General features: G+C 38.5%; 1 protein-coding gene across 3 annotated transcripts in view; it reads left to right on the top strand.

Annotated features, from left to right (window-relative positions):
* The window catches only part of EYA4 (EYA transcriptional coactivator and phosphatase 4), a 156,015-nt gene that overhangs the window by 4,261 nt on the left and 136,346 nt on the right, over positions 1–15,408 (top strand). For all 3 annotated transcript variants that reach the window (XR_003535437.1, XR_003535436.1, XM_027690695.1), the window contains exon 2: positions 13,358–13,459. Coding sequence is in view for 1 of the 3 variants with exons in the window: in XM_027690695.1 (XP_027546496.1) it covers positions 13,427–13,459 (33 nt within the window). In the remaining 2 variants the exon portion in view is untranslated. The remainder of the gene's footprint in view (positions 1–13,357; positions 13,460–15,408) is intronic.

The following is a 15,408-nucleotide window of genomic DNA, read 5'->3' as shown; positions in this document are numbered from 1 at the left end:
GGAAAAAAAAACCCAAAGGAGCAATAAATATAAATGTCCAAAATATATATTTATTTTCTTCCATTTTAACATATTTTCATATTCCTGCATTAGAATATTTTTTGTGTAGCATTTTATAAATGACCAGAGAGATACCCTTTACAGTAATTGTATTCCTGAAAATTATGCATTTAGAAATATTGTTAATTGTATTCTTTTAATTCTGTTCAGGCAACTTTGTTGCCCATGGAAGTAAATACTCAAGTTGTGCTTATTCAGAGACATTTGGTGAAGGCCAAGCATATTCAATGAAAGGCATGAAGTCCATTTACCATATTAAATCCCATCTAGATGTTCCTTTTTATTTACTGTAGTATGTTTCCAGAACATCACAGAAAGTGAAGTTCACCTTACTCCCAAGAGAGAGCAGCTAAACCAACCTCTCTGCACACTTCGGTTTAAGCATCCTGACATCATGCTATATGTGAGGTTTTTCTTCCAGCTCTTCTGAGTGTCCCAGCATAGACATGGTTTCACAAAACCAGGCACCCCCCAGGGAGATTATGCACATTTCCTCTGCCAAGTTCTAGCAGTGCAACTCAGACTCAACCTTACATTTCTGTTCTGGTCTTAACACAGAGGACTGGGGAGCTGGGAACCAATAGGGCTGAATAGTATAGAGGTTTTACAAATGCAGTAATTACATTCTGGGAAAGGGTCTTGAAAATAAAACTTCCTGTTACCCCAAGGTAAGATTTGAGACTGTGGTGGGTTTTCCAAATGGAAAGATTAAAGTACTTTTCCACTCAGCCACCTATTTTTATGTTTATTGTAATCTGTCATGGCAGAAGGAACTGGTGTAATGTTCATATTAATTTTATTCAGTTGATTGCCTGTTCAGGGAAGCAATTTTTGTGTTCAAAGCACTGAGTCCTGAGCTCAGTGTGCAGCAGTATGTCTGGGAGTCATCTGCAATAGGAGGTCTTTAAGCTAAAATGGCCAGATGATGTGTTTCCTAGTAATTTCTGGTAGCTAGTTAGCTATGATTCAGCTTGTTTTCCAATTTTCTGTTTAAAGGATAGTCTAATTTCTGCAAGGGCTAGGTAAGTAGTCAAATTTTTGTCATAAAACAAATGAAGTGGAAGGGTTTGTTCCCTGGTAGTTGTGAAACTGTCTAGCTTTTTTAGGTCTTGCTTAGATCTGCAATGAATGAAGTCCAGGATTAGAATAGCAGCTTCAGAGATGCTGTCAAATCAGGACGAAGTCTGCAACAGTTTGATTGTAAGGTTGGTAGAAGGAGGTCCAACATTTTGCTCTGGTTTTACCTCATTTACCAGGAGTATTGGTTCACATAAGCGTCAGTAGTAGTAACCTCATGTGTGACTAACCATATCTCAAGTTCTACTTCCATCTGGTTTGTGTGGTAGAGGACAGAAAAGTGTGAATCTATGGTTTCACATTTAGTTGCAGTGCTTCTAAAGCAGCCCCTTAACCCGCCTCTGCTGGCCACTCATTTAAGTTGGATCCGTTCCTTGCTGTGGTTCACAAACAGCTGTGCTGGCAATGAGGCAAAGGTCGGAATGAGTGGCAGCACCCATGCTGCTGAGCCTGGCAGCGGTGCTGCAGAAATAGCTGCAGAACCACAGTCTCTGTTACCTAATCTGCCACCTCTGTTAACTGAAGTACAGGGTCAAGTCTGCAGGATAGGTGGAATTTTGCAGAACATAAACCTTGTCTACTAAATTGATCCCTTGATCTTCAGTCGAAAGGTTTTATTGATGTTGGGATTTTTAACTAAAATTGAAGTAATTGCAAATAATTTGCAGATATATGTGCAGGTTAAAACAATAGGGAAAGTATTGGAGCCTTTGGAGGGGACAGCTATGATTTTCTCAAAGGAAGGCAGAAGTTCAGACATGATACGAGATGACAGAACTTTTTCAGATCTTTGCACTGCTGTCCAAAAGCTGGGCTTGCAGGGGACAGGCGGAGCGTAACCCCACTAGAGGTAGAATGTCACTGCCAAGGGCTGCAGTGCTCGTGACAGGCTGTATTCTTTTACCACTATTCCTAGGGAAAGAAGTGTAATAATTTCTCAGAAGTGGCCATTACTTAGCTATCACTGTAGACAAGTGCTTAATTTATGGCATCTGTATTTTTTATTAGCCTCTACTGTCACAAAGTATTAATTTACATGCTATCATGTTCCAAATGCCTTTTTTTATGTTGTTCCCATATGACACTGAAATATGCATACTATACTGCATCACGGGTTTATGAACACTGAAGTGTGCCAAACCAGGGATATTATTTTTGATGGGAGTACAAGTTTGATTTCCAAAGATAAGTGTAGTGATGTAATAAAGTTCTGTAAGGATTTTGAGTTGACAGGATTTTTTGATTAATAAACTTGAAGGATACAAAAATCAACTTGGCATAAGTGAAATGGATTAAACAGCAAATTAAAGTATAGGTTTCACAAATACTTTTTAACAAGTCTTTAAAGAGAATGCTATTACAAAGAGTTTTTTTCAGGGGCTAGTCATCAAATCAAAACCTAGTTGTTATTTTACCTGTGACAGAAAGATTAGTAAGTACCACAAGAAGTAATACCCTTGGTTAGAACAATTGCTGACCTAATAAAAGAGATTTTTCTTCTTACAAACTTCCTTGTACTTCTGTTGCTAGACTGTAATGCCTACAATACTGCTACTACAAAGACTGAGGGATTGGTAAATAATGAAGAGAGCAGATTGCTAAGAGTGCTCTGGCTCACTGAACAAACTGAGAGCAAGCAAACAGTATGTGCTTCACTACAAGCCAGCAGTTTATTTAAAAAAACCCAACAACTGGAGGCCATAGCAAATGATCATGATGGTATCGTAGGCAAAAAAGGAGTAGTAATTTAAACTCAGTACTCTGCAGAGTACTTTACCTATGTAGATAGTGTGGGTGCAGCTACTACTGCAAAGCTGTACCATTCCTTAGCTTTAGAAAGGAAGCTTGAAAAATTGGAGAAGTTTGATCACAGCTAGTAAATATGTAAATGGGGGAAGGAAAATATGGTAAAGAATCTGTTGTCAAAGCAATTGTTATAATTAAAATTTGAGAATACCTGTTTTTCACCATTACTTTGTGTGGCACATTTGCTTCTGGCTCATGGTAAAAGAGACTCTCCTGTAGGATGGTGAGCTGTTCAATGGATTTCATGACATTTCCATCACCTGTGGGGACTACTGATGAACCAGGAACCGCAATGAGTGCAGACAGCTCATGTGAGGATCAACAGCATAAACATGTAGACTATACAGCACTTCTGGTATGGGGCTTAGCATTTTCTTTGTGCTGGACAAAGGCGATACATAGAAAATTTTCTACTTTTCATTCATTGTGTTCTGATGGTTTCAGTTTAACTTGATGGCTGTGGTGTAGCATTGTTAGGCTTGATGAGTAATAATTGTCATTCTGTTCTGTCAGAAACCACCTGAGCTGCCTGCTGGCACCAGCAGGAGTTCCGTATTCTGGGACGATTTTGCATTAACACTTTTTGTTTTCCATTGTTCATGGAATAAGAAAGGAACGCTGTCTCAAATGCAACATTTAGGTGCTATTGTCAGCTTTAGTTAAGAAAAACATTGCATTTCTTCTACCAAACAATAGCCAAAGTACCCATGTTTCTTTTCGGTGGCTTTACTTTTATATTTCTTTCTGACATTTCAAAATGTTCCATTAAAGAACTGTAAGTGAAACACTTGCAGTAACAGGAATGGCAGCTGCTGGGCAATGACGCTGACAGCTAAAAAGGATGGGCAGACTGCACGCTTCCTCCTTCGTCAGGATGTTTCTAGGAATCCTAGCGAGTATTTGAACTTCTTCAGTAGCTATCACTGCATACTCATACTGTTGAATACACTCTTCAAGCTATGGCATGACTTTTTAAAACAAATAGGATGTATAGATGTCATGCTGTCATGGCTTTCATGATATCATGTGCTTGGATTCTTTGAGTTATTTTTTACAGCCTTGTAAAACTGCTGTTTGCTTTTATGTAGAGGATGTGCTTTTGGGGGAGAGGAAATAATATTTTCAAGTCTGCAGTGTCTCTTTAAATATTCTGGCTGATCAAGTATAGCCTTTCTCTTTCTGTTTTGAATGGCTTCTTTATAAAGGACTGAAATGTTTAATTTGGTTTGTTTACAGCTATTTTCTACAACAAAAGAGAAGGAAATTGTCTCAGAAATTAACCAAAATATGCTTCATAGTAAAAACCCAAATCCTTTCCCCTAAAAAATCTAGTTGTTCAAAGCATTGAAACGACCAGCTAGTAGCATCTTTGCATTACTTGTTTTTTGGTGTTTTTTCCCCCAGGAAGCATCCTTCTTTTTGGTAAGGATTATGTAGGTTTCATGGGTTTGAAAACACTGTGTTTAATTTTTTTGCAAATCAATTTCTCTTTATTTTCAGGGGAACACAGTGGGATTCTAGATTAGACTTGTGTACAAATCCAGGCCAGAAATTGTCTGAGCATTTGTTTTATTTATTTCCATCTGGAATAATCGGTAATTGATTAATCTGGAATGAGAGAAGAGGTCTATGTGCCTTATCTAAGCATGAGTGAAGAGGTCTCTCACAGTTGGGAACCCCCCAAGCATCAGTGGATTTGCAGCTCTCGTTTCAATCTCAACAATTTCATGGTATATTGTGCAACGTTAGGATAAGGGAAATATTGCTGAGTTTATAATTCTGTATTCTGAAATTCTGAAAGTAATCCTTCTTATTTGTTGCACAGGTGTGGGATGCAAGCGGTAGGAAGAATAGGGCAGTCAGTTTTACTCATATTTGGGTACCTGTAGAGTTGGTACCCATTTTCGCAAGAGATGAATGCTGCACCAAGTGTTATTTTACCTAAACTCTATGAGATACAGTGCTTGCAGTTGTTTGCCAGGAAATCTTTCTGTTTTGCTCTTTTCCCACTTGTTTTGTTGTATGATGATAGTAGGGCAGCAGGCAGATCTCTTTTCATTGGCTTTTTCTGTTTACCTGGTTTACGTACCTAACTGTTGCAGGGACCTCATGGTCTGCGTTGCTCTGGTTTTTTGTCTTGATGCCTGCTTTTGACTGGTACCAAATGGTTTTGTGGTAATGTGACCTGTTTCTAAGTTAGAAGTGTCTGATGCAGAGTGGGAATAGCACATTAATTTTTCTTGGATAAAATCTCCACAGATACCACCCAAGCAATGCCATTCTCCAGGAAAATCAGTTCAAGGAAGCAAACTGCACTAAACTGATAATTATACAAACATTCACTGAAGACCATGCAGAATTTGCAAGATTTTGTGTAACAAATGTATAGTGACTTGCATGAAAGCCAATTATTTAATGTAAATTTTGAGGAGTTTTCAGTGCATTATAGTTTGGTGGGACAAATCATGTCCATTTTGATTACTGTATTTAATGTCTGGCATGAATTCACATGCTCAGAAAAGAAAATGGAAATAATAAAATTATGTCCTGGTTATAGATGTGTAATTTTTCAGGGGAGGGAGAAGGTAAAAGGAATCTAGATGAGCCCAAAACTGTATATATGTGATGGGTATTGTCTCTGACTAGGTCATACTGTCAGGATGGATTTGTTTGACTTCTTAACTGTTCATGGTATTTAAAATGTGTTAGTCATTTGCTCTCCCTTCAAGTTAGCTATAAATAATAATGTTTCTTACTGCTTTTCCACGAAAGAATTGTTTTTATTAGTGTTGACACTCCTTTCAAGAAAACATAACGCTTGTATAAGATAAAACACCAAAGCGAACAAAGCTAAAAATTATTTAACATAAATACATATAAATATAAATTAGTTCTAAAATTAGATATATATCAAGCAACTGCTTTTCTGAGATTATGATGAGAGACAAGTTTTCATTTTGCCTTACAACATAAGAAAGTTGACATCTTCTTTTCCTACCAAAGCATGGACAGTGATCTCCAGCTTTTAGAAAGCCCTAAGATTATGATTTTGTTTATTTTTACAGAATCATAGAATTATTGGGATTGGAAGGGGCCTCTGGAGATCCAGTCCAATACCCTGCCAACACAGGGTCACCTAGAGCAGGTTACATAGGAACACATCAGGTGGTTTTGAATGTCTCCAGAGAGGCAGATTCCATGACCTCCCTGGCAGCCTGTTCTGCCAGGCCTGTTCTGCCACCCTCAAGGTAAAGAATTTCTTCCTCATGTGGAGGTGAAACCCCTTGTGTTTTAGTTTGTGGCCATTGCTCCTTGTCCTGTCACTTGTCCTCACCAAAAAGAGTCTGGCAGCGTCCTTCTGACAACTCCCTTTGAGATATTGATATGTTGATGAGGCCCCTTCTCAGTCTTCCCCAGAGTAAACAGTCCTAGCTACCTTAGTCTCTCCTCTTAAGAGAGATGTTCTAGACCCCTAATCACCTTTGTGGCCCTCCTCTGGATCCTCTCCAGTAGTTCCTTGTCTTTCTTGTGCTGAGGAGCCCAGAATGGGACACACTATTCCAGATGGGGTCTCACTAGGGCCAAGTAGAGAGGGAGGATCACCTCCCTTGACCTGCTGGCCACACTCTTCCTCATGCACCCGAGGATACTATTGGCCTTCCTGGCCACAAGGGCATACTGCTGGCTCATGGTCAACTTGTAATCCACCAATACTCCCAGGTCCTCAGCAGAACTGTTCTCTAGTAGATCAGCTGTACTGGTACTTGGGGTTATTGCTCCCCAGGTGCAGGACCCTACACTTGCCTTTATTGAACCTCATTAGGTTTCTCTGCCCAATTTCCCATCCTATCAAGCTCCCACTGAATGGCAGCACAGCCTTCAGGTGTATCAGCCACTCCTTCCAATTTCGTGTCATCAGCAAACTTGATGAGTGTACATTCTACCCCTTTATCCAGGTCATTGACAAACAAGTTGAATAAGACTGGATTCAGTATTGAACCCTGGGGAACACTGCTGACTACAAGCCTCCAACGGGATTCTGCTCTGCTCATCACGACCCTCTGAGCTCTGCCATTCAGCCAGTTCTTGATCCACCTCTTGTCCTTTCATCTGAGTTTACCTATGAAAGTGTTATGGGAGATAGTGTCGAAAGCCTTGCTGAAGTCAGGGTAGATAACAGTAGACAAGATCCACTGCTTTCCCCTCATTGACCCATCCTGCCATGTCATCACAGAAGTCTATCAGATTAGTCAAGCATGATTTCCCCTTGGTGAACCCATGCTGACCACTTCTTGATGACTTCCAGAATGACCTGTTTCAACACCTTTCCAGGGATGGAGGTATGGCTAACTGGCTGGTAGTTTCCAAGGTCTTCCTTCTTGCCCTTTTTTGAAGGTGGGAGTAACACTGGCCTTCCGCCAGTCATCAGGCACCTCTCCCCTTCTCCATGATTTTTCAAAGATGATGGAGAGTGGCAGAGCAACATCATCTACCAGCTCCCTCAGCACCCATGGGTGCATCCTGTCAAGGCCCATAGATTTATGGGTGTTTAGTCTGCCTAGCTGATCTCTAACCCAACCCTCTACTACCAGGGGGAAGCCTTCCTTTCTTCAACCTTTTTCTCTTACCTCAGAGGTCTGGGATTCCTGAGGGCTGACCTCAGCAGCGAAGACTGCAAAGAAGGCATTCAGTAACTCTACCTTCTCTGTGTCTTCCATTACCAGGATACCAATCTGATTTAGCAGCAGCTCCGTATTTTCCCTAATCTTCCTTTTGCTGCTGATATACCTGTAGAAGCCCTTCTTGTAGTCCTTGATGTCCTTTGCCAGACTTAATTCCAAGTGGGTCTTGGCCTTCCTCGTTGCATCTCTTGCTTACTCTGACGATGTTCCTACAGTCCTCCCATGTAGCCTGTCCCTTTTTCCACATCCCTTAAATTCTTCCTTGAGTTTGAGATTTTCTAGGACCTCCCTGCTTATCCATACTGGTTTCCTGCCTCCTTTGCCTCATTTCTTCATCATGGTCTTGAGCTTGGAGAAAGTGGTGCTTATGACCAGCTCTCTTGGTCTGCCTTCTCTTCTAGAACCCTATCCAATGGCATTCCTCTAAGCAGGTCCCTAAAGAGGCCAAAGTTAGTTCTCTGGATGTTTAGGGTTCTAGTCCTGCTTACTGTTTTGCTTCCCCCAGGCAGGATCCTGAATTCCACCATCTCATGGTCGCTACAGCCAAGGCTGCCCCCAACCTTCACATCTTTCCTTGTTGCATCCTCCATCACTTGCATCAAAAAGTTATCTTCAATAATCTGCAGGAACTTCCTGGACTGTGTGTGCCAGGCCATGTTGTCCCTGCAGCAAATACCAGGGTGGTTGAAGTCCCCCAGAAGAACCAGGGCCTATGACTGTGAGAGTATTTTCAGTTGCCCATAGAAAGCCTCATCAACCTCCTCCTCCTGATCAGGTGGCCTATAGTAAACACATATTTTAAAAGTGTTAAATTAGTACATTTTTCTTATCAATTTGCCTGCTAATATTTTTACTTGAGTTTTGAAGAAAGCTACATTATAAAGCACATCAATCTCCTTTCTCATCTGGGGCATGGTTCTTTCTTTTTCAAATGTGATAGTATTAGGGACTGATAAAGTGGTATGTTTTTACTGTCCAAAATACGGTTTTGTACCGTAGATACAGGCTAAGTTGAAATTCTAATAAATCAGCATTTGGTTTCCTTTTCTTTTAATTTAGGTTGTATTTTATTTTTTTTTTCACAAGATGATGTGATATGCATGCAGACAGGTAGAAGGATGTTTTTCTACGTGAGAAATTACTGAATATTAGGCAGTGCCTGTTTTTTACTACACGTACCCTCTCTCCTGTTTCTTCAAAGAAATGAGTTTCCTGTGAAACAGCTAGCACAAAATAATCTAATTTAGTGAGATTGTAGTGTATATGCACTATTATATTGCACTGATTCTAAAGCAATTAATTTTCTCATTACCTGCCTTCTATAACCTTTCACAATGCTTCAAATGCGCTTCACACTACTTGAATGATTTGTAGAAATGGTACAAACCCGGAGAGACTTGCCTGAGGCTATGGGAGTTCAAGCCCTGGAGCCTGTCCTCACTAGTTGGCACCTTACTGCTGCATGTCCTGCATACATTCAGTTGCAGCCATAAGCACCAAGTACTAGTACTATTACAGATTTCTGAAGTAGAGCACTAGAAAACGAGAAATTGCTCTATTTGTGACCACTTCTCACTTAACATTTTGACTCTCAACCTGTGGCTGTGACAGAAGTGAGTTCTTCTTTGTGGCTGAGTGAATTGTTTTAACCACAGGAGCATCCTTTCTTTTTATCCACTAGGCTTCTTGCCAACACGTTTCAAAATGTATAAAACAGTATAGTAAATTTGACTAAGATCCCACAACTTCTGAACCATATTGCCAGAGCATTACATGATATTACCTCAGTAGAACTAGGGAGCATCACATGATATAACCTCAGTAAAAATATGTGTTCTTCAGATAAATCAGAATAAAAGGAACATGACAATGTGCGCAGTGTGCAAAAAATTGTTGTGGTAGAAACTGAGGACCATCCTCCCTCACCTAGAATTTCATTTAAGAAGACTGATTCCTACTGGACAAAGAAAGGACTTTCTTCCCAAGTTTTTGGGTTGAAGTAAAATAGGGAAAACTTTTTGGCTGATGGTCAAACTCCAGATGATGGATTCTTCTTGGAGTTCCATCTCTCCATGTGGCTGGCTGAAGGGCCTGAAGCAGCCTCTGAAATACTCTCGAGAAGCGTCAAGTGCTTTAAAGCTGTTTTTTACGTGTGAGTCCCCAACCTTCACATTCTGTCTTGAGCTTGTGAAAGTTGCAGCAATGGATCACATTAGACATCCCATAGAAAGTGACATTACATCAGTCACTTGTTTGTTTGTTGGAATCCTAATTTTCTGAAGAAATCATTGCAAGGGGAGAGATCAGGTCCTTGCTGTATTACATTTTCAGTAATTTATAAAGCAGAATGCAGCAGATCCTCAAGTAGCTTTTTATTTTCTTTAACTTATGGGTGTATCTCTGAGAGGAAACACATGTTTCTCCTCATGGTCAAGTTCTGGAAGTTGCAGTTTAAATTTGATGAAGTGTTTTATTCCCCCAGATAAAAATAAATAAATAAAAAATTAGATTTAAATGCATTTGTTGTTGAGGAAACACAAGAATCCTCCTAATTAAGACATTTCTTAGAAAGGTAAAGTTTTTATCTGGGAGCATAAAACACTTCATCAGTTTTAAAGCCACATCTGCAAGGACTGTATCAAGAGGAAAAACAGGCATTTTTCTTTATTCTGGCTTGTCTGTGTATTTAAGACTTTTAACAACAATTTTAAAAATATTTAAAGCCAGTTAGAAACACTTGCAATATAATAGGGATAAGAGTGCCCTTCCTCCCTCTGTTTTTAATCTGATTCTCTTGATGGAATAAACTACAAGGTTGAATTGGTAACTGGATTATTGCCTCATAAAACAGCACGAGGTTACTATTATCCTTTAATTTTATATCTTTATTAGGGAGTAATGTTGGTCTTATTTAAATCACTGACTTCTCTAATGGTTTTTCTCCTCTTTTACAAATTTATGAAACTAAACCCTAAAGGATTTGGTCTAAGTGCAGTTGGCATAACTGCCATTATAAAAATCTTTGTGTTAGCAGTTGGTTATAATCAACTGCTTTAACTGGGCTCAAAATGTAGCAGAATTTAGCTGTTGATAGGTAAAATAATGCTGATAAAATATTAATGCTGAGTTTTATTTTAAAAAGCTGAATTTCCAATAAGAGCATTTGAATTTTGATGCAGCATGAAGATGAACAACAGTGCCCTGGAAACCGTATAACTTAGCATGTTCATGCAAAGGATATATTTAACACGTGTGTTTCTGCTAAGATTAAAAAAAGCTTGTCTTTGTCTTGCAATTCAGTAAGGTAACATTGGAAACTGTTGAAGGCTAATCTTTTTTAGAAGGTGACTAATACAAGTGGCATATTTAATGATGCATTCCAGTGAATACATCCACCTGAATTTTGGGACACAACACATACTGTGGGTGAGTCATTGACAGTCCTTAATAGGAAAACTGTTAGATTTGTGTCATCACTATGTATTTAAAATACAAATACACTTTATTTTTTAAGGAAAAATGTGGCATCCATCTGTTGATTTCAGTTTGCTTTGGTTAAGGTCATGATCAATAAGAAAAGAAACACGAATATGTGTCTGTCTGTTATGGTATGGCTCTGTAGTTGAGTTACGGTTGAGTTTTACACAGGAAGTGAGTGATCTGTCACCTTCAGTGGCTGACTGACAGAATTGGAGCATTTACTGTTTGAATGCAAGGCAGGTACTGACTTTTCAGTTAGTATTAGTCAAATAATTTGTTCTGAGTTTTGTATTTTCATTGTTTATTTCTGCAGACAATCTTACCAATGCAATAACATGCACATACTTCAAACTTTTAATTAAATTAGAGCAGATTTTATATTTAAGTTATTGATGCAACATTTTGGTATTGGTTATAAAAATTCAACTCTGTGTTTGGATTTCTTCCTTTTACAGGGACTGCTGCAGGCAATGCCATGTAGAGCTGCTTTCTCTTAAAATACCCATTGTTCTTTGTAGGTTCCTTTCTGAAATTTGTCTACAGTGGGTGTTTTAAAGAAGCCTTTCAATTCTCCTTTTGTCTTAAATAGAACAAAGGCTGAAGAAGCTTTTACAAATACAAGAGTGTGGGCTCCACATTGATCAAAAAACACGGGAAGTGGTTACAGTTTGGGTGAAGGCATCATGGGTGAAGACATTTATGTCTTGCATCCCCCTGAAACTGAGAGGACACTGAAGCCATTTTGAAAAACAGGAATTATTTTCAGTTCTATGATATGGTGAAATACGCGCAACATTATTTGCTTGCAATTGGTCTTTTCCTTATATAACATCATGGCAAAAATTAATGAAATCTGAATGAAAATAATTTAGAAACTTAGACAAGAGGGAAGACAGGAAGGTTTAGTTTGGGGGAAGGAAAAATCCAGGTGAGACTGAAAGGAAAGTAGTTTGGGGCTGCGCATTTGTGTGTGTTCTGGAAAATATCTGATGCAAAAACAATGAATTTTTTGGAGTTATGTTTTGGGGAATAAATGGTGGCATGGCACGTATGTGGCACTTGAGATTAAGAGAGCGGGTATTCACAGGGCAGCGCAGGACTGTGGGTGAGAATATGTAGGTGCTATGGCTTGTTTCATGTATGTTCCATAGCTCTGGTTCCTTTCAAATGTTGTGCCTGTGCCAATAGAGCTGTACGTTGTTTAACCTTGGAAAAATAATGGTTGCATTTATGCAGGGTGGAGGTAGCACAAGGTATAAGTGCTTGCTGGTCAGAATATAACAGAGATCCATAATATGTTTATGTTATTTGGTATACTCCCAGGTAATGGTTTCTTGTGTGCCTTGTTGATAAACAAATCCAGGTAATGTTGATAAGCAAATCCAGGATGTTTGGGTTCCTGAATGTATGTGTTTACATATGGTTATTTATTTTTTCTTTTAAATATAACATTAAGTTTGATTAATAATATGATAATTATTTAATATGTGAAATATCCCTGGCACTTTTTTTTTTCTAAATGATGCAAATTTGCATAACTCCAAAATAGATCTTTTCTGAGAATGGAGATTGTAATATAATTGTATGGCTTTATAGTTAAGGTTAACCTAATGATACATGGGCAGAACTCTTATGATTTTTCTGCTGAAGAGCTCAATATTTGATGAGACTGACTCGCCCTATTAGAGAAGTCATAGACATAGCAGATAATTAGGGTAATTTCTGTTATTTAGCACTTTGTAGGGACCTGCTTGTTATAAACCGCTTTGTGTACTTTATTTAATCCTAAAGGAACCTCAGAGAGGGGACTTCATGCTGATGATTGCATAATGACTTTTTTTTCTGCCAGACACTTAATGACTAAGAGTTTATCATTAAATGTGTTAAGCACTTCTGTTCTGTAACTCTTTTTCTAATATGTTCTCCCAAGGGTTATAATTGATTGTCTACTTAAACAGCTGCCTGTATTCAACATTTTGGTTTGTTGGTTTGTTTTCATAACTATTTTTTGTCTTGCAGAAGTCAAATAAAAGTTCCTGTTTCTGTTTGTGTATTTTAGATAATTCCCAAAATAATACGCAAGGTGTTGAAGCACTTTACATGAAATTAGTCTTCATATAAATCAATGAGAACTTTGCTGAAGATTTTAGTGAAACCACAACTTCAGTTAGGGTGTTAGATTATTGCAGATTTGCCTTAAAAAATTGACATCTTAGTCTAGGGTCCTCATTTCTATCTTCTTTTTAATTTAGACTACTGAGCTGTAAGTTAAAGGGAAGATAATTTCTGCTCGTGGAGGAAAAGAAGCGTGAATAACCTCAATGGAAGACTCTCAGGATCTAAGTGAACAGTCAGTGAGTACAAATGTTGATAAACATGGATGGAGTGGAATGAATTGAACTCTGTACAAGTTGTGTGAAGGTACTTGAGATTTGAAAATGATAGTAAGATCTGGAGAAAGGTTCTGAGCTTTTAGTTTGAAACCTTCTCTTAGTTCATACATTAAATAAGTGGTTTTAATCTTTTTTACCTGTTGAAAGGTTCAAGATCATTGCTATATAGGATTTTGCAGAACTAGAATTGTTGGAGGGATACAGTAAAGGTAAAGGGGGAAAAATAAAATGTTATGAACTTGCACAGTGCTACGCCTTGTTCAAATAATTGCATCAAAATGTATATCCATAGTGATTCGTCAATTTTGCCAAAGCAAGTTACCAAAATCACAAACAAGGTACTTCAGATGGTCAGACTGTGGCAGACGACATATATTAATTGTTTCAGGATTCTCTTGGATTTCAAAGGAATTGCGAGAATTGGCAGTGTATCTCTCTGTTTCATGTCAGAGAGAGATTCCCCTTGTCATTGATGACAGATCTGTGAGAAACGGGGTGGACATTTCTTCTCCTTTTTCCTTTCTCATTTCTCCTTTAAGGATGTGGTCTCCAGACTTCTTACCACCAGACTGCAGTTCTGAGAAGATAGTAGGCTCCAAGCAAATTTAAAGTTATCTGGGCCTGCCATCTGCAGTATTGGCTTTGTTTTTAAAATCTTAATTTCTTAATGTTTTTTACTGGTCACAGTAGGGGCACATTTTGCAAGTACCATGATCCCTATGAATCTCAGCTTGGGCTTAATGTACTAAAGATCAACAAAAGGATTTCATATTTCTATTTCTGACATACTGAAAGAGGTTATCTATGTAATAAACTAGTTTTAATATATATTTTTTATAACAGAGACTTTTATGGGTAACACAAGTTCAAGGAAGTGGGAAAACCTGCATATATTTCTAAAATGTCAGTAATTATCTTTCATAAGGAGTACTTTGCTCCTGACTGGGTAGCTCCTATCTGACACTTTATCTTGGACTAGAGTTTTATTGCTGATTTTAAGTGGTACAGAACTGGAAGGTCGTAACAGTGTCTTAAGTCCCCATGGTGGCACTACTTGGGACAGCTGCACATATTTAAATTGTTTTAGAGCATGTAAAAGCTACATGACTTCATAATTTAAAAAAGTTTTATAAGGGTCATAAAAGATTAGGCAGAAGTTCATGTCTTGCAGTCTGTGAAACAATTGTTCTGTGAAGTATACATGGTGCAGTTATTAATAGGAAGTAGATGAGCCAGTTTAGCTTAGTGCAGAAATGTCTTTTCATAGTAGTTTAAATGTTTTTGCAGCACTGGATGCCTGATAAATGCATATTTTAGTAGCTATTTTACTTTGTCATCATAGGGTAATTTCTGTAGTATTTCTCATAATTACTACGTATCTTCATGCTAATGCATGAAAACAGTCTTGCAGATTAGAAGTTGAGGTGAAATCTGTGCTGTGTTGCATATGGAGGCAGGATCTTCTGGATTTATACTGTGGTTAGTGTCACAGGAAATTGTGATTCAAGACAAGTTTATTCTTCTTACTCTTTGCTAACAGTGGCAGAACTTCAGGGTAATGGATGGGAGAGCCACTTCATCACTCCCTTCACCCAGGTGTATACTGAGACTTGAGATCTCACCAAGATGTTGGGCACTGTCCTGGGAGAAGGAATTGTACTGTGAGGCCCATCTGCCTAGAGCAGGCACTGACCCTTCATTTCCCAACTTCAAAAGCTGTTTTGCTATTATATAATGGTTAAACTCCTCTTGCAGCCAATTTTTAAAAGAGAAAATAGTGTTTCTGGCTTAGTTCCTTAAAAGCCACAGGATGTGTCTGTGGACTAGAGATTCCAGGTAGAAGGGGGCGTTCTCAAGATGAGGCTTTGGTGGTTTAGGCTCTAGGAAGGTATCAGATGTAAATCCTTCAA

Source organism: Neopelma chrysocephalum, unplaced genomic scaffold (assembly GCF_003984885.1).
Source record: "Neopelma chrysocephalum unplaced genomic scaffold, ASM398488v2 Primary Assembly neopelma1_23, whole genome shotgun sequence".
Taxonomy (NCBI): Eukaryota; Metazoa; Chordata; class Aves; order Passeriformes; family Pipridae; genus Neopelma; species Neopelma chrysocephalum.
The sequence above is the reverse complement of the archived record's forward strand: the minus strand, read 5'-3'. Positions and strand labels throughout refer to the sequence as shown.